General features: G+C 39.2%; 1 protein-coding gene across 1 annotated transcript in view; it reads left to right on the forward strand.

Annotated features, from left to right (window-relative positions):
* Positions 1 to 27,992, forward strand: part of LOC122789417 (cysteine and histidine-rich domain-containing protein 1-like) — a 338,356-nt gene that overhangs the window by 192,140 nt on the left and 118,224 nt on the right. The window contains exon 8 of the mRNA XM_044056856.1: positions 744 to 846. Coding sequence (XP_043912791.1) covers positions 744 to 846 — 103 coding nt within the window. The remainder of the gene's footprint in view (positions 1 to 743; positions 847 to 27,992) is intronic.

The raw sequence follows: 27,992 nt of genomic DNA on the forward strand, positions 1-27,992 counted from the left end.
GCAGAGAAGTAATTCCAAAACTCTTAAACTTTGAATGTTTCTACATGATAAATGCAATACATATTCTTTCTTCCTTCCTTCATTCATCAATCTCTCTCTTCTTTTCTTTATTTATTTTCCTAACTAAAGATCAAAATTGACTGACCCATACAGACCATTTTCAGCCATTGCCCAAGCCAAAAGTAAAAGTTTTCAAGTAAATCTAAGACATAAACAGCAGGATAAACAGAATGCAAAAAAAAAATGAAAACTGCATCAAGTAAATCTAGCCATGCAAAGCAGGCTACATTCAATGCAGTAAGGGCAGTGAAGGTAACATTTGGAATCACAACACACATGGTTATACTGTTGAGATCATTGAACAAGCAACGCTGCAGTACTTGTGAATGGAAAGCATTGCAAGTATCATTCACTGCCAGATGAAGAGCACATTAAAGGCAGATAAGACAATTTGGAAAGGAAAGGGGCATATGCACTATGCATAATTTAAGTTTAACTTTAGCAAATGGCATATGAGCATGATATGTAGCAGATTCAGTGTAGTGGAATTGTTCTGCAGATTATATGATCAGAGGTGAAGGTTCACAGATATAAGTAGATAAAATACTGACAAATATGATTCTGTCACCAATGATCAAGCATTCTACAACATGCATTAAAATATAATTATTAGTGTAACTCTCTTCCTTTTTTCTTTCTTTCTTTCTGTGACTATCTACATTTGTCTTTATCTCACATAACAGAATGAAATACTGGAGCTGTTGTGCAATTCAGACAACAGATTTCAATGCATTTCTTGAGCAGAAAGGTTGCACCTCTGGGAAACACACCTGGATAAAAAAGGAGGTAAGAGGAATATGACCTGAGCATATGCATAAATCTGAATTTTTGCCAGAGAAATTCATAACTAATAAAATTAAAAGCATCCAACATGTCTTCTACAGCACCAAGAAAATGCATGCTATTATGTAAACTTTATAGCAGAACAGGCAACTTTAGATGTTAACAAAATACAAAAAAAAAACAGTGACCATAAAACTTTTAATATTTCCAACTCTGGCACCTCGGCTCAAACAGCTTTTAATGGAGTACAAAATTAAGCACACAGTTTCATCTTATATGCATCATTATTCATTCATTAAAACAATTAAGCTAATAACATAATTGATATATTAACAATTATATTAAAACTTTCCAATTACAAGCCACATTCATTCCTTCTTGATTTAAAATCCCAAACTTTAATATAAAAAGTGCCTCTTTATACAGAATCTTTTTTTTCACATCCATACATTTATATTTTTTCTCCACTTTTTCTAAAATGGTTCCTGCAAACCTGCAGGATCTCCATTATGACTTTTTAAAAAGTGTTGAGCTACAGGGCTTTCTATCTTTTTATTTTTAATATCTCTTATATGCTCTTGCAACCGCAGTTTGAAAGCCTTCTTGCTCTCTCCTATATAAAACCTTTCACATGTGTATTTAAGAGCATAAACAATACATTCTGTAGTATAACTGAACTTATCAATAACTTTAAATCTATGACCATTTATTATTTCAAAAGTGCAAACTATATGTTTGCATGAAATGAACTTTCCACATGCATATGTTCCTTTAAGGCTGGGAATGTTATTTATATTCTGGCTTAGGACAACAAATTTACTATGCACTATTCTGTCCTTTATATTTTTCCCTCTTAAATGAAAAAGTTGGATACTTATTAAGTTCTGAAAATTCCTTGAACTTAAAAAGAAAACTTCAATTCTGCTTAATAATTGTTGTAACTTTATCACTTATCAAATCATCAGTCATAACCAAGAAAATCTCTCATGTTTTTCACTTTCCCCCTTCCTTCACTATAAATAGTTGGTTGTTTTCCCTTCATAACCTTGTCTAGTGAATGCATTTACCTTCTCTTTTTTCATAACCCCTTCTTATAAACATGTTAACTGTTTTTTCCAATTCCTTTTCAAGAATATCTTTCTTATTACATAGTCTTTTTGCGGTCACTGGTTTGTTGTATTTTGTTATCAGATACAGTTTTTTTTAGTTGTATTTGAAATGTTGGATGTCAGCTCATTTTTTTTTTTTTTGCTTACTAGGATTTCAGTTTGGGATACTTGAATTAGTTAAGATAAATCCCAGGGGAGGTGACATTAAGAGGACAGTGGGAGAGAGGGAAGTGAGATGGCAGATCAGATTAAATGCATCCACACCCCCAGGAATAAACGAGTATCTGTCAATAAAACCCATCCTAGAAGCTGTTAGAAAATAGTAAGGGTAGAAGTTTTTTTTAAAGGCTTATAATAACAATGTTTTTAGTTGTATTTTAACATTTGGGCCAGTATAATAATACACATACATCTACATATATTAACTTATTCATTATTTATTGTACATTTTATATATATTATTTATGTGCAAGGTATTAGCTGTGAAAGTAATAATTTTATATATATTTATTGTAAGAAACACAAACCAGGAGCAATGCAATGAAGGGCATACAGTCCAAAACAAATCAGAACCATCGTTCTGTCTGTGCACTTGAATTAAAAAATCTTTTATCTTATACATCGTTTGGATATCGTTACTGGATATTGTTGGAGAAGTTCTGATTTGTTTTGGACTGTATGCCCTTCATTGCATTTGTGTTTTATATTAGGAGCATTAACCCCACGTGAATTTGTTGATTCTTCTGCTTTTATATATATTTATTATCTTGTAAGGATGTATGAAGAAACTGTCACTTAGAATGTAAAGTGTTATTATGGTTACTGCACTAGCACTTTAAAAGTTAATTGAACCACAATGTGTGAAAGTGAGGATGTATAAAGGGACCAAAGAATATTGAGTCAGTGTTCTGATGAAGTCTTGTTAGATGAAAGCGCTTAACCAACCTGTCAGATGTGATTTTATATCAATAAAGGATTTGGAAGGAAGTGATTGGTGAACTGTTTTGCGCTGGTGCTGTATTTGCTGAAGCAGGAGAGTCGATTGTATCAAGCTGGTGCTTCTGTTTGGAGCAGGTGTTTTTACTGTTTATTGCTTACTAGGATAGTTAGACTGGGATAATATCCCATTTTCTGTGGAGGCCAAGGAAGAAAAGCTCCACATTGACATAATCTGATTACAGTTAAATAATGAAGTTATTACGAAACCTAACACAGAAGAACATGTTGTAAAATAAACACAGCTTCACTGCATACAATGTGAACTTATACACACAAAGTGCAAATATTTGGACAGAGATGGCAAAATGAAAAAAGAACATTGTCAATAATTAAAGGATTCACAAGTTACAGTTCATAGAGATGACATTATACTCACTAAGTAAACACTATGGAACAGAAATGACAAGATCACAAGTTATATTTTCCCTTTAAATAAGAATTAGATTGACTATGTTTGAAGAGAAGGAATTAGTAAGAAGTATGCTGGGAGAGGACAGAAGGACTAGTTCAGCATGGGGTAGTGTAGGAGCAGAGCCAAGAGTTATTTAGGTGGTCTTTTAATAGGTGTTTTGAAGCTGGAGAGGGTAGACGTCGATCTAATTTGCAGAGGGACAGACTTCTATTGTTTTAGCAAATGAGTATGCAATGAGAATTTGACCAGATGATTTATGGGATTTATATATGCTGAGATGATGTTCATTAGATCAAAGTGGTCAATTACTGTGGTAGGAATGGAGAAAAGGACTAAAACCAAGGCAGTTGTTGGCTTTCAGAATAATGTTGCATGTAGAGAGTTTTCTTAAAAAAAAAAAAAAAATATATACTTGTTTTCCGCCTTTCTAAGCTAGTATAGTCCATTTTTCCGGTTAGTGCTGAATTCAGGGCTGTGTTACATATCTCTGTGTTTGCCCATACCTTACTTGGATAGAAGGAAGTTTCTCTGTTCACCTGTGAGAGAGGGGAGCTTTGAGCAGCCTATCTGTACCTGGAGGAGTGGTTTTAGCCCAGAAATTAGTAGTTTATTGGCCATTTTAGGCTAATTTCCCTGCTATAAATACTGCATTTGCCCAGTTTTGCATGCCGGGCAGCACCAGCTAGCTAGGGTAAAGCTATTCCTGGCTCCACAAAGTCTCCTCTTCAATTTTTCCCTTGGAACTAGATAAACTTTCAACTTAAGCACTCAAGCCATTTATTTCTCAGCCCGGCACTTATAAACCCTAGCACTAGATCCTCCTGTACTGTACAGAAGGACAAGACTCTCTATTCGACCTTACCAGCCATCCAGTAAAACAGTTCACTGTACCTATCCAGGCTTGTCCAAAGGGCAGTTTCAGGTGTACTCTCCAGTCCAACTGGTGAAACTGGGCAATGGTACAACTGCCTCATGTACACAGACAACCCACTCCTCCTACCACCAAACACTAATACATGTGAGAGATGCAATTATACAGCCAAACTGGAGGCTAAGCTCTCCCAACCCAAGACTGGATCAGACAGTCAACAGGAGAAGGGAAATACTTGCATCACACCACCAGTCTCACATAGACCCATTAAACCAGCACTGGCAAAAAACACACATACATACATGACAACATACTCGGTGGCTCTAAATATAAATCTGCAAAACCAAAAGAGACCTCCAAAGCAAACATCCAAGCAATCTCCACCCCCCAACACAAACCATGAAACACATACTTCACAAAACCAGTGTGCCATGCAGTCACAGCCCTTAAGGCAAAAGAACATACTCAACATATTAGTAATAGGTGAGTCTATAGTCAGGCACACTGACGTCCCACTCACCAGGCTGAATAAGGAGAAGGTTACTGTTAGCTGCCTGTTGGGTGCCAGGATCCGCCACATAACACAAACACTCAGGTCACTCCAGAACAAGTACAAATATGACTCTGTCATTGTCCATGTTGTTGTGAATGACCTGAGCCATACCTCCCTGGACTACATGAAAAGAGACATGGAAGAGCTCTCTGATCACGTAGCCCAGGCCAGTATGACCCTGACCCTGAGTAGTATCCTGCCCTCACCAAGAATGATACCATGGTATAAAGAAAAAATTCTCGATTTCAACAACTGGCTAAGTTTCTGGTGTCATTCAAAGGGGATCCAGTGTCTGTCCAACTGGGATGACATGCTCGACAAGCCACGTTGCTTCTCTAGAGACAGCTTGCACCTGTCACCCTTAGGCTTTTGAATACTGGCCAAGGCTCTTGCCACCCCATAGTGCCTTTTTTAGGCAAGGCTCAAAAGACAAACCCACCGCCATAAATAGCACAAGTAACAAAAAACTGAGGGTAATGCTACTCAATGCCAGAAGTCTAAACCTCAAAATGCACGCACTCGAGGCACTCCTCAGTATGGAGAAAATCGATATATGTGCAGTAACAGAAACCTGGTTTAAGGCTCCAGAGAGCACCCCAGCACTACCAGGCAACAACTCATGCCATACATTTTGGCCACAGAACCCAAACCAAAATACAAAGGGTGGGGGCATATCCATATTCATCAAGGATACCCACACAAACAGGTTAGTGGCACAGCACGATGCTTCAAAGATCATCCACGTGCAACAGCGGGCAAAACTGCAATTCAAATTGTAGCTTGCTATAGATCACCCACCATGTCCCAGGACCCCCATTCTGCATTTCTAGAAACACTGGGAAACATAAAGGTCCTACCAAACACCCTAATATTGGGTGATTTCAATTACCCAAACATTAATTGGGAGAACTACTCAAGTACTAACTCCCTTGCCCAACATTTCCTAGAATTTATAAACTCAAATGCCCTGGCTCAACTGGTCAACACTCCCACCAGAGGTGACAACATATTGGACCTGGTCATTACCAACATGAGCGACCGGTGTTCCACACTGGAGGTCAACCTCTCGCTGGTTAGATCTGACCATAAACAAATCACTTTGGATATCCACATTCTGCCCCCACCCACAGATAAGGAAACCACCGTGAAAAACTTTTCAAAAGCAAACTTCACATTACTTAAGACCGAGGTGAAATTTTTCAAAGCCCCCATGCTGAAGGATAATGCTGTCCAAGATGCAAAATCCTTTACTAATGCATTCTACGGGCACCCGCAAGAATACATGGATCGTGCCATCCCAAGCAAAACCAAGACTCACTCCTCCAAGAAAAGGAAACCAGTCTGGTGGTCTCCTGCCATAAACAAGGTACACAATAGGAGGAGGAAACTAGTACAGAAAAGAGTAAAATCCCAAGAAGGGAAGACATCCCTGGTCAGTATCAGCAAGAAACTACGATCCCTCATAAAATCATCCAAGCCGAGCTTTGAAAGAAAAATTGCCAAGGACTCCAAAGATAACCACAAGGCATTCTTTAGCTATGTCAAGAATCTAAGTGGCAATGCTCAGATCTGCTCAGAGTTAGTGCAGAATGGCACAAAATACACTGAACCGACCAATATCACCAACATCCAGGCAGACAGGTTCAGCACAAACTTCACCCTCCTCTCACCCCAAAAGGGCCCATAACCATACCAGAAGAATGTAGAGTCCCTGAAATCACAGACACTCAGGTTAAAACAGCCCTCTCTAAAGCCAAAAACACAGCATCAATGGGACCAGATGGTGTTCCAGGCTGTGTCGTACATGAGCTCAAAGACGAACGAACCCCTCACCTAAACACACTGTTCAGACTCAGCCTCTCCACAGGCTACGTACCCATAAAGTGGCGCACAGCAATGGTTATTCTGCTCCACAAAGGTGGAGCCACAACAGACCCCGGGAACTATCGCCCTATAAGCCTGACTAGCTTGTTCTGCAAGGCTATGGAGTGCATCATCATGGAACTCATTAACAGAAACATTGGGAACCATCAAACACTGGACCCTACCCAGTTCGGCTTTTTTAAGGGCAGATCATGCCTCCTAAACCCGGTGGACTTTGAGACAGTTACCAAGGCTATAGACGAGGGAAAGTAGTACACACAGCCTACCTAGACCTCGCTAAGGCCTTCGATGCCATTCCCCATTCTGGTATTACAGACAAGCTCACCAGCCTGAACATAAACCCCTACGTCACAAGATGGTTTGCCAACTGGCACATGGTGAGAGTTGCGGGAGCTAGGTCCATCTCTAAACCGGTTACAAGTGGCATTCCCCAGGACACAGTCCTAGGACCCCTCCTGTTCAGCATATACTTCTCAGAGGTACAGGCAAGCACAGGACGACTATGGCTGACCAAGTTCACAGACGACTGCAAACTAGGGGCTATAATTGACTCTCTGGCTGACACAGACATCCTCCAAAAGGGTCTCACTGTGACGGATACCTGGTGTCAAAATCATGGCCTCAAGCTTAATGAAAAAAGTGCATAGTCATCCCCTTTGGAAAAAACAAAGTACCCACAAACTACCACATAGGTGGTAGTCCCCTAAATATGGAAGATGTAATAAGGGATCTGGGGACCCAAGTAGATAGTGATCTCACCTTTGATAATCACATTGCCAAAGTGGTTAGAAAATCCTTCTATGTGGCCCACCTAATCACAAAAGGGTTTGCATCCAGATCAAAAGAGGTCATTGTGCCCCTCTACTCATCACTCATCAGACCCATCATAGAGTACAACGCCCCATTTGGGATGTACCTTACAAGACACCTGCAACAGCTGGAAAGACCACAGAAGTACCTCACCAAGAGGATCATTGGCCTCAAACAGATGCCCTATGCAGCTCGACTGAAGAAACTTCAGCTGTACTCGGTTGCATACCGCAAACTCAGAGGTGATCTCTGCCTGACATACAAGGCCATGTCCAACCCAGAATTGATGGACATGCGCCACTAAAGAAAACCTTATCCCCTCAAGCCACATGCTCTACGGATCTAAACCTCACCACAACAATAAATAGGACATGCTGGAGGGATAGATTCCTGTCCCAGGGACTTCCCATGCTTTGGAACAAGATTCCAATCTACATTAGACAGAGCTCCTTGCTAACACTCTTCAAAATAAACCTTGACGAGTAGATGGGAAACAGAAAGTTTATCCCGGGGATCACTTCTGTGGCTCTGCTGGACAGAGGCACATGGAACTAATCTAAGGGGGTGGCGAAAGCCAACACATTCTGGCTAGGCTTATAAATGCCTTCAGGCAGATAGCCTAGTACCTACCTATGAACCTATGAACCTATAATACATTTGTGTATACATACAGAGTGAGAGGAATAGGGGGGTCAGTGTATATTACAGATTTCAGAGGGATGAGCCACTCTCTCCTAATGAGTTCAGCCAGTCATTATATACTTTACATGCACTTTTGTAGTCTTAGTAATATATAAAAAAAAGTTGGACTTGTTACATACAAATGTAGTCCTTAAATCAAGGAAGGGAGACAATGCCACCAGCTGTTAATACATCATTAAAATGTAAAGGAGTGGAAAGCTTCATGATTTAAGCAGTAATCCAATATATTTTTTTATCTTGTCTTTTGGTCTCACTAGTGTTCTGTGGCTTACAGATAGATGCTCATATCACTTGAGCTTCCTCAAGCACAGCAGCTCAAGTTCTGAAGTGCTTTTTTCATTTATTCTCAAGGCATGTATGAGTTTGATATTTTTGCTTTTATGTGCCTTGTTCTAGGCTATCTGATTTTGCAGTGGTAGGCTTTAAACTGCCTGTCAATGATCATTCCTTCTCTGAGGTGCAGCAATGTCACATTGGAAATAATAAAGTTTGTAGGTGCAGATGGGCTTACCTCCCCCGAAGAAAAAGATTTTGTAGAGTTCACAAACTTGAGTACATATAATACAATTATCTCACTACTCAAGTTTGTATCAATACAAGCTTAATGCTACTGGTATGATTATATGAGCACTTGTGAACCTCAAATAAATCCATGAAATGCTAACTTACTTTCTTATAAGCAGCATGTGTTTTGAGAAGGTAGAAGTACCATGACTCCTCTCTGGATACTAACTGATGAGATCCTCGCTAACATGAATAAAGGTAAGCTCACTGGGGGAGTATTTATTGACCCTACACAGGCCTTTGTTGACCATGTCATCCCATTATCCCTCTTACAGAATATCAGTGTAAGCTCTGACTTTGCTTAATGGTTCAAAGATTTCCTGACAAACCAAACTTTCACAGTTTAAATTGGGTCTACCTTATCAGATACAGCCTTCACACTTTCAGGGGTTTGTCAGGGATCAATTATTACATCAATACTATTCCCCATTTTTATACATAAACTGCTTCTTGACCTGCCTTATCTTCAACTTCTCCTTTAAGCTGATGTAATGGTTATCCTCTTCTTATGACATCATCTAAAATCACCTTTAAGTTTACCTTCTACAGCTAACCAGTTGGCTTTGTTCTAAAAAAAAAAAAAAAATATCCATGCTGTCTGGCATAGAGACTAGTAACATGTCTGCAGTGCCTGTGTTGTTTATGGAGCATTCTAGCAAACATCCCAGTCATTAAGGGATTTCAGAAGTGAATAAATATTTTTGCAATTGTGAGGAAACTTTTCATGAGTTTGTGTGTTTAAAGAACAGAGGTATACTTTTTAGTTAGAAAACGGTCCATCTGCAAGCAGAAGGAATATTCTCACTGCAAGACAACTTAGCAGAAAAAAAAACAGAAGCTTTAGATCTCGACATTTGATTTATAAGTCACCATGATCAGATTTGCTAAGAAGCCTGAAAAGGTACAGTGTTCCACACTTCTGCGTGCTGCTCAGGAAGAAGCCTCAATCATATTTAATATGTCAGCATTTATAGAAGAGGAGAAAGACAAAGGGGAAGGTTCATAAAGGTTACCATGATGTGTACAAGATGCAAACACCTTGAGTAACCTTTCTGAAGGCATAGTCAGCAAAAGCACTGTAGTGGGGCTGGGTTTAGATTGAGAGATACCTGAGATTATATGTGGGGGGTTTGGTGAAAAGAGTATGAGTGAGAGAGGAAGATGCCTCAGGAGAAAGGGATTTATGAATTAGTGATTCTAGTAGGAGGTTGCTTCTCAAATGCACCAGGAAGCATTTGGCTTTGGTAAGAATTAGGCAGTGGTGTTCCTTAATGGGGAAGTAAGTAATGAACTGGCAGATTTTACTGGAGATGGTTTGCAAGGTGGTATCATTTTTCTTTCAGGCTGCAGCTGTTATAGGTAGTCCATATTTGCATAAAGATAAGAGTATTCCTTTGCCTATGCCAGCTTTGGTTGACTTGGACAGAAGTGGTGATAGCTTGTTTGCCCAGGGAAGTAGTGTGTCATCTATTTTGCATGTGTTTTCAGTATGTAGTTCAAAGTTAAGAGACTGATCTAGCCAATGCCAAATTATTTGAAGGATGTGGTAGTTTAGTATTAGGGAAGCTTGGTGCTTTGGAGATTTTTTGGTTGGTTCCAAATAGCATTGCTTTTGTTTTTGATGAATTGATTATAAGTTTCAGGCCTATTAGCCATTGGTTGAGAGTTCTGAGGTAATCTTGGAGGCAAGATTGAATAATAGATCCGGATTTGTTTGACCTGTAGATGACCATATCATCTGCATAAAGAATTAGAGGTATCTGAGGGTAATCAGATGGAGTTTGTTGATAAATACGGAAAATAGCAGAAGGGCTAAAGTGGAACCCTGGGTGACTCCTTTCATACGATGAGCTGTTTCAGGGATAGTGGTACCCACTTTCACCTTGAAGGATTTGTTAATGAAGAAATCTACAAACCAAGGTTTTGCATTGTCACTAGTGGCTATTTCAGCTAGTTTGTCAAATATTAAGTTTTGGTCAATTAGATCAAAGGATTTTGTGAGGTCAATGAAGACACTCCTGTCAGGTTGCTTTTGCCCATACTAGATAAGATGTCATCTGTGAGGGAGTAGGTAGAGAGCTGTTTTGGTGCCGTGTCCAGAGCAGAATCCATGTTGCTTCGGGGACAGTAAATGGTGCTGATGTAAATAAGTAGTAATCTGGTTGTTGATAATTTTTCTAGTATTTTACCTAAAGTGGAAAGTATTGAGAGAGGATGGTACTGCGAAACAGTGGTTGGCTTGGATAGTTTTGGAATATGAGACTATAGCTGTTTTCCATATATGAGGCATAACCGTATTAGTTAAGCAGAGGTTGTATATGTGAGTGAGAGGGTAGGAGATAAAGTCCTTACAAAGATAAAAGAACCAAGGGGCTAGGTTATCTAAGCCTTGGGGAGTACCTATTTGTATTTAGTCTATTTGTGTTTTGGTCACTTTGGTTTTAATCTTTTTGAAGTGGAATAGTGGAATGTAAAGGGAGGTTTGCATTGTTGTTATTGCTGATGTGAGGCAGGAAGGTGAATTCACTGAGGATGTCAGTGCACAAGAATTTGTCTGTGGAGGTGTAAGAGGGCTTGGGTACCTTTATATAAAACACATACTTGGAGGTTCAAGGAAGAAGAACAGTTAGAACTGTTGCAACCAGGTCTAGCAGATGATGAAAACTGTGAAAGTCAACAGTCGCAGAATAAAGCACCTTTAGTTATACCTCTAGGAAAAAATGTAGTTCAGAAAAAAACTCCCCCAAAATGAAGATTAAAAGCCAAGAAAGAACAGTCAAATCAAATTATCCTGATTTGGAGGACCACTGAAGAAACCAGAGATGTAAAGGGACATTTCAAAGTGTGATCATGATACTTAAAATTGAAAGGTTACATTTATTAAAATGTTTGTGACTAAAGATATGATTTTGATGTTAAAAATCCATGACATACTTAGTGTAAAGTTAAAAATAAATTTTGAAATGATATTACGTTGCCTCACAGAATGTATATACAATTACTATATTTTATACCTAAAAAAGTGGATGTAATACATTGGAAATATGGAGGGGGGGGGTTTAAGAAAGATTCTCCCCACCTCTGCTAATTGGTCCACATGGGTTGGTATATTATCATGACAGAGAGAATCTATGATTTAGAGTCATGGTAAAGCCATACAGAGAAACACTTCATTAGCGGCTCATTGAACGTTGAAATGTCAGACTTCACCATGCTAGTGTTCTCCCTACCAGCCCACACATCATGGACCCATACATGCATAAACACACAGACTCATTCAGACACCCACGTGCATACACGGGTCTACTTCATAACATTGAAATTTCATAACGTTGAATTTCATAACACTGAGACCAAAACATAACATTGGGGGGAAACTGCCCCCTGCAGAAACGTAGTAGAAAGTGTGTTTGTTAGTTAGGTGGTAGTGTAGGTGGAGGGGATCTTATTTACTTGCGCAATGTAGTTTTCAATGTTATGAAGCACACTTTCAATGTTCTGAGTTTTCAATATTTTGGGTTTTCAGTGTTTTGAATTTTCGATGTTATGGTCTCAATGTTATAAAATTCAGCATTATGAAATTTCAATGTTATGAAGTAGACCCACGTAAATACATTCACACACACTCCTTGCCATTTCCAAAACACAGATACATATGCAAGAATCCACAAACAAGCCCCCGCACACTCACTTGTTCACACTTATGGAAACATTCACCAACACACATGTAAGAGCACGCGTGTGTGTGTGTGTGTGTGTGTGTATATATATATATATATATATATATATATATATATATACATATACATATATATATATACATATACATACAAACACACACACATTCAGCATTCCCTATATACCTACTATAGTGTGACCTGTCAGACAGACAAAAAAGAGATAGACAGCCATCCATTTGTTTAGCTGCATTCATTCCCCTACAGACATGCACATGTATGACCAACCACACACACACAGTATAAAGACATACACACACACACACACACACACACATACACTGCTTGTTTATACTTACCCAAAATATGATTACTCCCATAGTAGTGAATGGGTGAATACCCTTAAAAGACTGTTCACTTTTTCGTACTACAGAAAAACAACTCAGTAGAGTGATCACAACATATGGTTATTAGCAGTAGACATTCTGCTGGACTGCTGCATTAGCATGCATTTTCCCCAGTGGGACTGCTGTCCACGTTATAGCCACCATCGGGATAAAATTATAACAGATGAGCAATCTATGTATCAGAAAGGATTGCCATAATACAGAAACCAATAAAAAATAAAACATGGAAAAAGCACCACACTAGGAAACAAAAACTGTATGTTAGCGCTTTCGTTTACTAAAAATATGTAAACTTCTTCAGACAATTCACAAACAAAAAATCAACCCTTAAATACTTTAAAAAACAGGACATCATTTCCTGAAATATTATTTCCTGAAACATCATTTCCTGAAACAACCTTACCTCAATTTAAAGTAAAAGAACATAAAATGTAAAGTGTAAACTACATAAATCTATTCATAGATACTATGTTAAATTATTTTCTCGTGAAATTCAGTATATTTTTTATCTTAATAAAGCTTTAAGTTTTAAAGTGCTCCTGATAGAGATTATATCATTTAAACCTGGTGGGACCAAAGCATTTAATTTCAACTGCCATAAAACGTCTTTTTCTTCAAGTTTTAGGCTAGTTTCACGAGAAAATAATTTAACATAGTATCTATGAATAGATTTATTTAGTTTACACTTTACATTTTATGTTCTTTTACTTTAAATTTAGGTAAGGTTGTTTCAGGAAATAATGGTTCAGGAAATGATGTCATGTTTTTAAAGTATTTAAGGGTTGATTTTTTGATTGTGAATTGTCTGAAGAAGTTTACATATTTTTAGTAAACAAAAGCGCTAGCATACAGTTTTTGTTTCCTAGCGTGGTGCTTTTTCCATGTTTTATTTTTTATAATACAGAAACCACCTGGATTAAGGCTTCCATGTCATGTTAAGTCTTCCTCAGTTCCAAGACATGTCTTTATATATGGTAATGCCTACGTAGATGAAGGTGCATGTCATGTGTTACACTTTTTAAAAGCAGTCTAAATAAATATCTGAGGAAGGTTAATAACATACCTACAATGTCTGCATTGTTTATGAAGCATTCTGACAACAAATATCTTCATATTACTATAGGTATCACACAATTTGCATTCTCCATCTCTGAAAGATTAAATATATCGCCTTGTTCCAGTGTACAGAAAAGAAGTCTGTCTGTTAACATCACATCAAATAATTTCAGTCCACAAAACTGTATATGCTCAGCAAAATCACCCAACACTGTGGTTGCTACTTCAGTCTCAGAACAAAGATCACAGATTTATATTAAAGTAAATGTAATTTATGTTTCCAGACTGAGCAATAGAAATGATGAGTGACTTTGTTTAACAAGTTTTAGATGGACTCTGGTGCTGTGGCATGAATACGGACACAAGGTCCAGAGACAAAGGTTTAAGAATTATTTGGAAATTTGTTGTATTCAAATCTATTTCCAATGTGTACATACTTACCTTCACTTTATATATAGTGGCAATATTAAAAAATGTAGAAATGAAAGTTGACTTTAGAAATATGCTAATATTGAAATAACTATTTGGAAGGGGTTGTTGTGGATAACATTTGTGCTGATGTTGAGGTACATAAAAGTCCAAAGATATAGGAGAGTCAATTAATAAAAGTTATATCATTAAACTAAGCAACTATTTCTAGGTATGCCTGGGCAGAAAACAGTTAATTTTCCTATATAAGGTGTTTGACACAATTCCTCATCTTCTTCTTCTTCTTTCGGCTTTTCCCGGTTAGGGGTCGCCACAGCGGATCACCTGTCTGCTCATGATTGACAGTGGAGTTTTACAGTGTCGAGTTGCCAGCCTGGCGCCCAACCTTCCACGGAAGGCACACACACCTAGGGCCAATTTGGAGTGTCCAATCCACCTACATCATGTCTTTAGGATGTGGGAGGAAACCGGAGCACCTGGAGGAAACCCACGCAACCACAGGGAGGACATGCAGACTCCGCACAGAAGGCACCCCAGCCGAGGATCGAACCAGAGAACCTCTTACTGTGAGGCAACAATGCTAACCACTGCACCACCGAATTCCTCATGCAGGTATTATAAATCCATATGTTGTGTAGTGGAGAGTTAAGTGGAGCCAGACAGGATCCATGTAGTTGTACCACTTTGGAAAGCAAAAAAAAAGTATACGTATATGTGTGTGTGTGTGTGTGTGTGTGTGTGTGTGTGTGTGTGTGGCATCTATTTCTCAGATCTTCAAGACAGCACTCTTAGCCTATGGTTATTTAAGTTTTGGTTGACTGTAAATTGGGTGTTGTTATTTATTTTTCTTGTAGCTCACAATTGCTCCAACATTGGTTAGAGTTAGACTATGTTAACAACTAGTTCAAAGACAATGGTCTAAATCTAAATGTAAAAAAGTAGAATAATTTAATTTTGTTAAATAAAAAATTCCATATGATGCTATATAGACAAAACAACCCTTCAATCAGAGACTAGGCACTGTTATTTTTAGTTCCTTATCTGTTGACCATCATGCCTTTGTGGTAGTTCAGAAATCCTATTAATTTCAACTATTTTTCAAAGGCATCGCCTCTGGATCTAAGGAAATCTAAATTCCATTTCTCTCACATCTTGTCAGACTCATTATTGAATGTAATGCCCCATTTGGCATGTATTTGTCAAAACATCTTTCTCAACTGGAGTGACCTCAGAGAATCTTAAGTAAAATATCAGTGACCTCAAGACCCTCAGCCATCTGGAGAGACTGGCAACTTTGTTTCTGTACTTGGTTTCTTATAGCAATAACCCATGGCTGGTTATGGGTAATGCTGGATTTATCCACACCAAGTCATGGGTTATTGCTATTATACAATGGCATTATTAAAGAAAAAAGTTACTTACTTTTCTTAAATAATGTCTTTGTATAATGGCTCCACAGTGTTCTTCTACTTTCTTTAGCTATCCTGCTGCTTTTTGGATGTACTGCACAAGCATATGGGACTTGCATTCTCAGGCTAATGCAGTCCATCAGTGCTTTGGAAAGGAAGCAATGGAGAAAGGAAGATCTCTGTTGCTTGCTTCTTTATTTATTTAAAAAAAAAGTTTGTAATCCAGACAGTTTGAAGGTATGAGAGAGACGGGGCAGAAGTACAATGAAAATAAGGTACATTTCTTTAGTTTTGCATAATGTACCTGGTATTCCTTGTATTTCTGCTCTATCTCTCTTGTACCTCTAAACTTCCAGATTTCAGATTTTGTATTTCTCAACCAGTAGCTTATATTAATAGAAGAAAGGTTCCGGTGACTGTACTTTTTTCTGTTGGTATATGCTGGTTTTTATAATGGGCATGTTGGTTGGGCTGACCAATCAGCGTGCATGTTTTTGAATGCAAATGGCCAGTCACTGTATAATATACATTCTTCCATGATAATCTGTTTCTTGCTCCCAAATAATGAAGGCCCTACCCTCCTCAACCTACTTTTCCTTCTCAGAACAAGCAACTTCTCCAACACCAGGTAAATGATCTAAACCTTCATCAACAGACAAAAAAAGACATGTTGGCATAATAGTCACATCCCACTGTATCCTCCACCTCTGGAACAAATGTCTACTACATATCAAGCAAAGTCAGGAGCGGCCTTAGGTTAACTGGTGCTCTAGGCAAAAGGGCTCCAGTGCGCCACCCACCACACCACCCAGTGCCCCCATCATGGTCTACCTACACCATACAAATACTGGAAAAGCACCCCTGCTAGAGCGGCACCCTAGGCGGCCGCCTAGTTGGCCTATGCCTAAGGCCGGCTATGAGCAAAGTAATACCCTTGCTACCTTTAAGGTAGCCTAATAATTGGATGGACAGCTCCCCCAGTCTGTCTTTTATTGCCTTCTCAAGGCTGTTCTTTTTCAGTATTAACATTAAATTATTAAAATAGCCAAAGAAAGGCCACAGAAACCCTTCACTGATTCCACATGTTTATTTTTTGAAAATGTTTAATTTTGCTTTCATCTCTTTCATCTTTCTTTTCTTATTCTATATACCAGGTGTTTGACATTAAACATAAGGACCAGTACCTCATTTTTCTTGATCTTCTGGCTTGTATGCCTGTCTGTAGTTCCGATTCTATATAGACATCATTTTATTTATGTAATTTTTCATTTTTATTTTTTTAAACCTAATATTTTCATTCTGAAAATGTTCTGGAAACTGAATATAATTCTAAAGTTTTGCTAGTTTTTTCCTTTATACTGTCTGTGCATATCATTTTATTATATTATTATATGCCATGCCATTGATTATCATGTGTATGTTTCTTTAGCTTTTCTCTGTGGCCCTTTGCTGTAAATGGTCTATGCCCAAATCAACTTCCAGACCAACACTAACAAAAAAAAAAAAAAAAAAAAAAAAAAAACAAATAAATATACAGAACTAATCTGTTTTTAATGCTCATCTTTCCCTCCTCATTTGTAACTGTCATTCACAATAAATCCCTTCCTGTGTTACTTTATTTAATTTTAACTCTGAGAGTAAAGTGTTTCTTCTTCCCCTAGTAGAAAGACAGTCTCAATCTACTGTTGTTATATTTGGAGCCCATCGTGTTAACAGTATTGTTATTAACTGACCACTGCTATATGTATGAAACAATTCTTGATACATAGATTGTTTCCTAAAATCTATTTGCTTTGTTTCCTGTTTTAGATTTTTCAGTATAAAAACATTCTCACAATTCTTTAACATGTTTATGTTCATATCTTGCAAACTGTCTTGTCCCATAGTATGACTGTTTAATTCCCTTGCACAAGATACATGTCATGCTAGAAACTTCTTTCTGATTTATTCTTTTATTTCATTATTTTCCTTCACTGTCCCCCATTTCCATGAATCATATTCTTTACAATACTTCTGATAATATTTTTTTCAACACTGACACATTCCCTCTCATTAGTGTCATCTTCCCCTATAATCATTTCTGTTAGTTAACTCTGTTTTTCTCTACAACTTCCAAACATTATCAAGCACTGACTTTCATTTTACAGCTAAAAGCTCCTTTCAGACCTCAATCCCTAAACAATCATTAATCCCTTATTACATGACATGAGCCCTGAACTTTACCATTTTCCTCAAAATAATTACATATAAATCCATTACCTTACAAAACACAGTCAGTATTGGGCATTTTTATCACCTCTGTATTCATATACCAATTTACCTTTCTTTAATCTACCAAGATCACCATTTCTAATTTTCTTAATCTGTCTCTACTTCCAGCTTTCTTCCCTTTTGTTCACATGCCAGTACTAAAATTCCAACATTCTACATATATTAGTATAACTAAGAATGGCTTAATAATTTCTGAAAGTCTTTGTCTTCCCCTATTTTCTTGAAGGAAATAATTTCCACATAAATTGCCTTATTGTTACAAAATTCATTACATCTATTTCGAGTTTATGCTCAGAGATGTAAGCTTCACTGTTAAGATTCACAAGAAACCCCAACATGTCCTGTAACCTTAGGCAAGGTTGAATAATATTCATATTCCACTGGTTCACCTTGACATACTGAAACCACAAAACATCACCACACAGATAGCTGAATGTATGAGTATGAAAACATATCTCACTTTATGGGATATTTCCTTTGTCTGAGGTGAAGCAATCTGGGATTGAGACCATATAGGTAATAGTGGTGTGATAGGCCATCACCATCACTGTAGGATGTGACTTGTGCCCCCTACAAAAAGTTTTTATTTTAATTTTTATCCTTTTTAGGTGAAATCAGCTTTTATAATTCTATATTCACTTATGACCGTAGCAATATTTCATGGTTTTATTACACATACTTGAACCTGTCCTTTTCATTGCATTTATCCATATTGATCAAACACATTTTGTCTGTGCTTTAACTTTCTTGTCCTTTATTCTCATTGTATTCACTTTTCAATTTGCACTCTCATCTTTTTTACCTATTTCTTCACTTGTCTCTGCCAGAAGTCTAATCCTTATAACTATTATGTGCAACTATTCCTATGCTGCGGTGGTGGTGCTGCGGTAGCGTTGTCGCCTCACAGTTAGACATTGCCTGTTCGATTCTCAGTTAGACCGTCTTCTGTGTGGCAACATGCGTGAATGGGCGTTCCTTCGTTGAAGGTTGTGCAACTTCTGTGTGCTTGCTGAGATACATTAGATGGTCTAGGGTCATTTGCACAATCCATTAACACTGAAGAGCTCTGTTGTCTGATGGTTATGTAATTTCACTGACTATCTCCACTTCTCGGCTCCCTCTGCAGACATAATGTATAACTGCAGTCTTTCTGGCTGTGATTGTGCCATAAGCAATAAGCAAATTTATCAGTATGACACTTTACACTTAAATGCTTTGAACATCCACATTTCTTATAACAAGAAGGATGTCCTGCATAATAGCCATCCTTGAATACATCACATTTAGAAAACACTTTCTTCTTCATTTCATTTTGTTCACTACTATCCTATCAAGATATTAATTTGCCATAAACATTTGTAGATTCCATTAACACCAGTTTCAAATCAGTCACCCCTCCTGTCCAGAGGTGAATGTTCGAGTAAGCATCCACTGGTTCAAGTTATGCTTGAATAGGATTATGAAAGACTTCTGTTCACATGGATGGGAAGCCTATTCCAGAGAAGGGGGATACTCTAAGATATACACTTGTCTCTCCAACATGTCCTTTCTATGCTGCAAGCAAGGTTTAAGTCCTTTGAGTAGTTCTGATGATACTCATTTTGCAGATATGCAAAAGGTCTAGCAGAACGTGATCCAAGGATGCTTTGTATGTCAGGCATAGACTGCTTCTCAACAGTCTCTAGGATACAGATTATAGGGATAGGGCATTGAGGTGATCTGCATATGACATGTTAATACCCTGTATTCTTTTTGTGAGGAACCCCTGTGGGCATACCAGTTATTGCATGCATCTACACCAAAGGAGGAGTTTACTCAATGATGGGTCCACTGAGGGCAGAGTCCTGTGTGATGATCACTTCCTTGGAATGAGATGAAATGCCTTTGCTTATAAGCTGAGCAACATAGAAAGATTTCCTTATTACCTTAGACACATGTTGGTTGAAGACCAGGTTGCTGTCTATGTAGTTCCCCAAATCCCTGATTACTGGGTCTACTCCGGTCTATGTTTACTTGTTGAACAGCACATTCATCGAACGACTGTTCGTCGAACACTAAACATCCAACCTAACTTTAATTGAAAGGCCAAATCATTGTGGGGGGTGTATGGGGGTCTCCTACATGTTCTGCGATTGCACTACAGTGGTGAAAGGGCAGGGTCTCTGTTCTCTGTTCATCTTCCTTGATGCTGGCCAACTATCATCTTTGGATGTATAGTTTTACAATGGTTTGGCCTTTCGATTAAAGTTATGTCAATGAATAGAGTTCGATGAACTTACTGTTTGATGAATAAACATAGACCTGGTCTACTCTTAGGGGTGTGTTATCAACGAGGTAGTTTGCTGGGGTGGCTGTCTTCCCAAAGGGTACTATTATGCACTTCCTGGCAATGAGTTTTAAACCAAAGCATTGTCACCAGTCATTTGTGTGCATCCTGTAGGATGTTAGTGCCTTGGGGGATTCTATGAATGCTCCCAGTTTGTAGTTATCAGCAAACTTGGTCAGCCAGAGGCCCTTTATATTGGCATAGATGTCAGAGAAGCAGATGCCAAAAAAGAACAACCCCAGCACGGAGAACTGAAGAACTCCACTAGTGACTGGCCTCTTTGTGGATGTGGTCTCCTTCATCCTAACTTCCTAGGTCCTGAGAGTCATCTGGCTATCTAGCAGGTAACATAAGGGTTTATGCCTAATTCCATGAGTTTGTCTACAATGCCTGAGGGGGTATTGCATGAAAAGGCTTGGCCAGGTCAAGGTAGATGGTATGCACTAGTTTGCCCTTGTTCATTGCATTGGTCATCACCAGGTTGAGGAGGCATGATCTGCCCTTGACAGAACAAAGACTGGATTGGATCCAGTGTTTGGAGGTTTCCTATTTCAACAATAATCATTTCCATGATAATTATTTTCACGGCTTTGCATATGAGACTAGTCAGACTTATCGGTCTGTAGTTCCCAAAGTATGTTGATGGTCCAGCCTTGTGCAGAGTGATGACTGGTGCAGTGCTTCATTTATGTGGCACAAATCCTGTCTGGAGGCTATGGTTAAATAGTGATTCCAATGGTCCCAAGAAGTCATGTTTCTGGTTATTTAAAAGACATTCTGGGATATTGTTGGGGATCACTGATGTGCTGTTCTTGGCCAGAGAGAGCACATCTAGGAACTACTTTCTAATGATAGTATGAGGGGTTATGTTTCTTGGGGGAGGGCTGGGAGGGGTAACAATGGAGCTGAGTTTGCTAGCCAACAGCTTCGCTATTATCTTCTGGCTCTAAATAGGTGGCCCCATTTACAATCAGTTCAGAACACTATTTTGTACTGCCTTTGAGGTTTCGGACATAGCTAAAGAAAGATTTGTGGTTATCCTTGGCCTGGGAGGCTATCTTAACCTCAGAACCAGCTTTGGTTGACTTAATCTGTCATCTTAGTTGATTAGAGAGAGAGTTTTTATCCTTCTGGATGCAGTACTTTCTAATATTGGCTATGACTTTTTTCTTTTTATTATAGAAGGTGCTTTGTTTTTTAAATTTGTTCTGGACTTTTTCCTAGTAGGCACAGCTGTCTCTATGCATTTATTAAAATGGTTGTACAGTGTTTCTGTGAACAATTCTCCACAGGCAGCTGTGCTCTCACAGTTTGGGAGGGGGCTTGAAATTTTGGCAGATTATCACTTAGTAATATGAAATTAGCCATAGAATACTCCATAAATGTAACAGGGTTAGCTGGGAACATGGTGCTGATTTTTATTACAAAAGAGACAGCTTTACTGTCTGAACTTGCCTCAGGGGACACTACACTAGGAGGGTCTAGTGTTTTCCCATGTTTGTTCCAAAGTGATTGTATTTACAAAGTCCAGGAATCTCTGGGTATGTACGTTTGGGGTCATGTAAGAATCCCAGTTTACAATGGGGCAGTTAAAGCCACCCATGAGTATGGTATTGGGTTGAATTGTGTGTGTCTCGAGTAAGTCTAAGTATGAGCTATAGGTTTCATGGGTCATAGTGGAAGATCTATAGCTTGCAAGGATATTATATGGGACTTTACCAGTGGAAAGTTGGACATGGAGAAACTCAAGCGTGTCATCCTCATTTGACTAATCTTGAGGTGAGCTTGGTGTTGATGTAGATTGAGACACTTCCAGCTTTAGTCACTGTCTGTGCAGTAGCTGACCTAAATGTGTGGAATACATTGTAACCTTTCACTGCTCGAGTGCTGTACATGGATTTAAACCATGTCTCAGCAACTACAAAGATATCCACATTCTCTGGGGTGATGACAGTTTGCAAGGAGTGGAGTTTCTTGTTTAGGCTACTGGTATTGAGCAGAAACACCTTTAGATTCTTTTGGGTTGGTTTTGCTATGTCGAAAGAGTTGTCAGTTTAACAATGCCTAAAGAATGCAATCTGAGGAGGACAGTTTTTAGTGGATATTTGAAAGCCTAGAGAGGACAGGTGCAGGTCATCTTTGGAATGACATCAAAAACTAAACCAATTATTAAAGTCTATCATCTTCTGTTCATATTGTGGCATCGTTCTTGGTGAAGGCAGAATGCTGCTCAATGCTAGGCACATACCAGCCTGGGACACACAGTCTGAGAGTTCCATAATGTCTATATTCATACAGTCCAAGGAGGTATGTGTCAGGTCACTTACACCCACATGGACTACTACTGAGTCATACTACCACTTGTCATGTAATGATATGAGTGCATGTGTAATTTAGCAGATCCTGGCCTCTGATAAACAACTGATCGTGATTTTCTCCTTATTTAGCCTGGTGAGTGGAACATCTGTATGTCTCACAATACAGTCTCCTATGTCTCATAATACAGTCTCCTATGACTAAATATCGGGTAGTGTGTTGGTTTGCCTTATGGGCTTTATAGTTGAGGCTCCAAGGGATGTAGCTGTATGTGTTGTGTTGTGGTTTTTATTTTTGGTGGAGTGTTTTTGAGGTTGCTGAGGATCTTTTTGTAGGTTGAAAATCTGGGAGGACTTTGGGGTTTAGGAAAGTTACTTTTAAGTGCCTCAATAAATGTTGGCCTATGTGCTGGGGCAGTACTATACATGGTGGGTGTAATGACTGATAATCTGATTGTTATTTTGAACACTTTTATGTGTGAATCTTGCCTCCAGTCATCATCATCAGCCCCCTTTTTCCTATTTTCTACATGGGGTCAGAATATTGTGCCACTTGTTGCCTTCTCTCCCTGTTCAGTGCCAGTCTCTTACCTTCTTCAGCAGTCATACTTGACTGTCGAAGGTCTTCTCTCATACAATCCATCGACCTCTCTGCTGGATGCCCTTGTTTCCTCTTGCCTTCTTCCTGTCTGTGTCAAATCTTCTTCACCAGATTGTCTTCTGCTTTCCTGCATGTGCCCGAACCACCTCAGTCTGTTCTCTTTGATCTTTTCTGCAACTGGAGCTACTTTGGCTTCTGCTCTTATGTCCTTATTCCTTTGTCTGTCCCACAGTGTGTATCCTACTACCCATATCAGTCACTTCATCTCTATCATCTCTAACTTCCTCAACTGCTCTGCCTTTTATGCCCAGGTTTCTTTAACAAACAGTAGTACTGGTTGCACCACTATTTTGTACACCATACTTTTAAGCTTTTTTGGCATTCTTCTATTGTACACTATCCCTGACACTCTGTGCCAGTTGGCTGCAGCCCCTCTGATTCCGGCTTTGACCTCCTCATTCAGATTTCCTTTCTCAACTACCCATTCCAGATACGTGAAGCTGTTAAACTGTTACAGTGTTTTCCTTTCTTTCTCAATTTTCAGCTTCTGATTTCCTCATTTGCTGCCATTACAACTGTCTCTATCTGTACTCAGTTGCAACCCATGGGACTTCAGTTTTGCATTCCATTCCCTTACCCATTGCTGAATTTTTTACACTGAGTCTGCCTGTAATGCCACATTGTCTCCATACAAGAACTTTGTTTATCTTTCTTCTCCAACCTGTTTGCTAATGTAGTCTATTACCAATATGACCAGCAGTAGGCACAGAGGTGAACCCTGATGTACACCCACTCCCACTGGGAACCCCTCTGTAAGACCAAACACTGTCTGCATGTGAGTCATAGGGTCTTTGTACATAGCCTGCACTAATTCTACCAATGTTTCTGGGACTCCAAACCACCGCAGGACTGCTCAAATCATCTTTCTTGGGCTCTAACTTCTCAAGTATCTGTCTCACTGCAAACATCAGGTCGGTTGTGCTGCATCCTGACCTGAATCTGAAGTGCTCATTTCCCATTTTACATTCTACCACTCTGCATATTTGTTTATCAATCACCCTCTCCAGAACTTCCATGCAGTATGATAGGAGACTGATGCCTCTATACTGCCCACAGTTGTGAATGTCCCCTTTTTTCTTGAACATTGGCACTAGTATGCTTATTCTCCAGTCATCTTGGATACACCTTTCTCTCCATACTAGTATGAATATCCTCAGAAGCTATTTCTCCCCATCTCACCCAACATCTTGCTCATATTTGCTGTGACCTCATTTTCCTTAGTGCGGTTCTTACCTCTACTGTGGTGGGCTCCTCCTCTTCTGTGTCTTGGTTAGTACAGCTTCTGTGGGGTTTTCTTCAGTCAGAAGCTGCTGGAAGTACTACTTCATCTGCCTTTGATGTCCTGTGGACTGGTGAGCAGTCTGTTGCTGGCATCCCTTATAAAAGGTGTCTGACTATATTCTTTATGATTTTGTCTTTACCGTACAACCTAATAGTTTCTTTCTGCCAAGCCACTGAGTCGCTTTCCACAAGTTGGTAGAATGCCTCTGATGCCTTGTTCTTTGCTACTGCAACTCCTCTCTTAGCCTCTTTGTTAGCCAACCAGTATTCCTTCCTAGCCTGGTCTGTCCTTTCTATCTCCCACATTTTCCTGCACTCCCCCTTTCTTCTGATGACTTCCTGGACTTCTGCATTCCACCACCAGCTTTCCTTATGTATCTTATTTTCATACATGGCTCAACCTCATATTAGCTCTGAAGCTCTTACACATGCTGTTTTGAGATGCTGTCATTCTTCTTCAACTCCACCTATTTAGCCCTGAGTAATTCCTTGAACTATTGTGCATTCTCTACAGTCAACTTCCAGGTCTTCAGCCTGGTCTCAGTTGACCTCAGGGCCTTCTCCAACTAATGCCTGCAGCTGACAGTGGCAATCAGTGGTTGATACTGTGGCCTGACTTTACATTCACTGATTCTACCCCAGTGCCCTTTCCTTACTAGGAGGAATTCTACCTGAGTTGCACGTTGGCCACTTTTGTATGTAATCTTGTGGCTGTCTCTCTTTCTGAACCATGTGCTGGCTACCATCAAGCCATTTGCCAGACAGAAATCTAGAATGGCCTCTCCTTGTTTATTCCTGTTGCCCCACTCATGTGGTCCCGGGCAGTCATCATATATCCTGTTTTTTCTGTCATGATGTGTACATTCAAGTCACCCATTATCAACACCAATTCATGTTGTCTAGCTTTGTTTAGCAGGTCTTACAACTGTTGTCTGAATGCACTATACCTCACTAACACAACCAAGCTGTGGGGCATAGGCTGAGATTATGAATACTGCTCTATTATTACACTATGAGTCTGTCAATAATTCTGATTACATCCCTCACTGCCTTCTGAAGCCTCTCCCTTGCTACAATTCCCACACCATTTCTAGCCTGCCCTCCTCCTGAGTAGAAAACTATGGATCCCAAGCGAAGTGTCTCTGCTTCACTGCCCTTCCACCTTATCTCATAGGATGTCCAGCCTCCTCCTTACCATCCTGTCAGCCACTTCCAAGCTTCACCCTGTCAGTGTACCTACAGTGAGTGTAGTGATTCTTAGTTCATGTTTGGCAAGTTGATTGGTTTTACATTCAGCTTTTGCTCGGCAAAGCTATCCCAGATAACCCAAGCTGAGCAACTGAACACTGGCTGGCCAGGAACCTAATGACCCAGGGATGATGGACTTTATGGTGATCACACACTGGCCAATGGGGGCACATACATCTTTCTCACATTTAGCAAACGTCTCTGGCATAGGTTAGAGTATGCCCGGTACCCAACCCATTTATCAGTGGTAAATACCCATGTCCATGCCCATTTTGGCAACATTAGTCAACATGACCAGATCACCTAGAGACATATTTTTACACCATCAAGTGGCTAGCCCTTCCATGGCATGCAGTCTGTGATTCGTGCTCTCTTATCTTGAGGATACTGAGTACCACAGTAGATGCTCAAAGTAGTTGGTCTATTCAGCTCTTGCCTCTAAAGGGCACCATCTAGAGTCTGTATTGTTGTCCACAGTTCCATTATTGGGTGAGTTTGAGATGGAAACACTCAGCATGTTTTTTTCAGAGATGGGTGGAACTCCACAGAGACCCAGAGAGAACATGCAAACTCCAAACAGGCATTGGTTGGAGGTCAGGATCAAACCATATACCTTGTGCAAGGGAGGCAAAGACCTTAACCATTATGCCATGTCATAAATCTTGCCTCTAGTGACACTGTATAATTACATCTCTCACATAGTGTATCAATTTGTTTAAATCATTTCTGTCTTTTAAAATGGGCTTAATACTAACACTAGAGTTCAGCACAGGAAGGTTATCAGCACAGAAATAATTTAGGACAGACATGATTTGGTTTGAAAATTGAGTAATGTTTATAGGGTAGATTATTATTTCTTGCACTTTTTGTTAGCGTATGCTTTTATAAACAGTTTTTAGAAATGCTTTTTGAAAATATGTTTTATTCTGCTAAAGAAGTATTTTAAATGAGGGCACTTTAAATGCTGTTAATTAAATGTGTGAGCTGATTGGCTGTCGTGCTGTATAAATTGGTCTATTTGTGGTTTTGTATTTCACACACTAACGAAGAGTTGTACTTGAAAGCTTTGTGTTTCATATTAAAGCTACTCAGTGTTGGACTTCTGTTTTTTGTTCCTAGATTTGTATTTGTACTTAAAGTTCTTTGACTTACAAGTTTTTTTTTTGTATTTACATGACCTTACTACATCAGCTTTATATAAGACGAGTGGGCAGGTAGCTTGAGCATCTACTGTATTTAATGATCTGCAGATGAATTAATTTCAAGGGAGCAAGATAAGCATTTTGAAATAACAAACTGAGTATACAGTAGTTTGGAAAGTAACAAAAAATTACTTAAAAGTATAATAGCAAGGATATGGAATTTATGTTTTTTTGTAAGAACTGCAACTTAATTTTTGAAGTGTCAGGGCTTGCAGTATTGGGTTTTACAATGTGTATCCCTGAAACATAAAATTGTGTACTTCAGAGAAGAATTTTATAAGGATGGCATGATGTCAAGAGACACGGCAGCTAAAAATATCCTACAGATAATGGTAGAGGGAATGGACTGTCACAAAGCAGGAGAGTATTTACTTTATATGTATGCATTATATATATATATATATATATATATATATATATATATATATATATATATATATATGGGTCTACTTTGTTTGCCCGAACTTTCATTTGCCCGACACCCATTTGCCCGACCCCGTTTGACCGAAATTTCATTTGACCGACAGTTCATTTGACCGACAGTTCATTTGACCGACAAGCATTATTGGCAAGAAAATGGGATATGCCCCCTTCCCCACTGCAGTGCGACCCTGGAGTTAGAATATATAGTTGGGGGGTGTGGAGGGCACAGCCCCCCACAATGGGGGGTGTGGAGAGCGAAGCCCCCCACTTACTTTTCTGTTACTAAAGAATATTAAAGGAAAACTAAACATTATAATATGAAATTAAGTGGGGGGCTTTGCCCCCACACCCCCCCATTGTGGGGGGCTGTTCCCCCCACCCCCCCAACTATATATTCTAACTCCAGGGTCGCACTGCAGTGGGGAAGGGGGGCATATCCCATTTTCTTGCCAATAATGCTTGTCGGTCAAATGAACTGTCGGTCAAATTAAATTTCGGTCAAATGGGGTCGGGCAAATGAAAGTTCGGGCAAAGTAGACC

Source organism: Protopterus annectens, chromosome 14.part0 (assembly GCF_019279795.1).
Source record: "Protopterus annectens isolate FY-2018-M chromosome 14.part0, PAN1.0, whole genome shotgun sequence".
Taxonomy (NCBI): Eukaryota; Metazoa; Chordata; order Ceratodontiformes; family Protopteridae; genus Protopterus; species Protopterus annectens.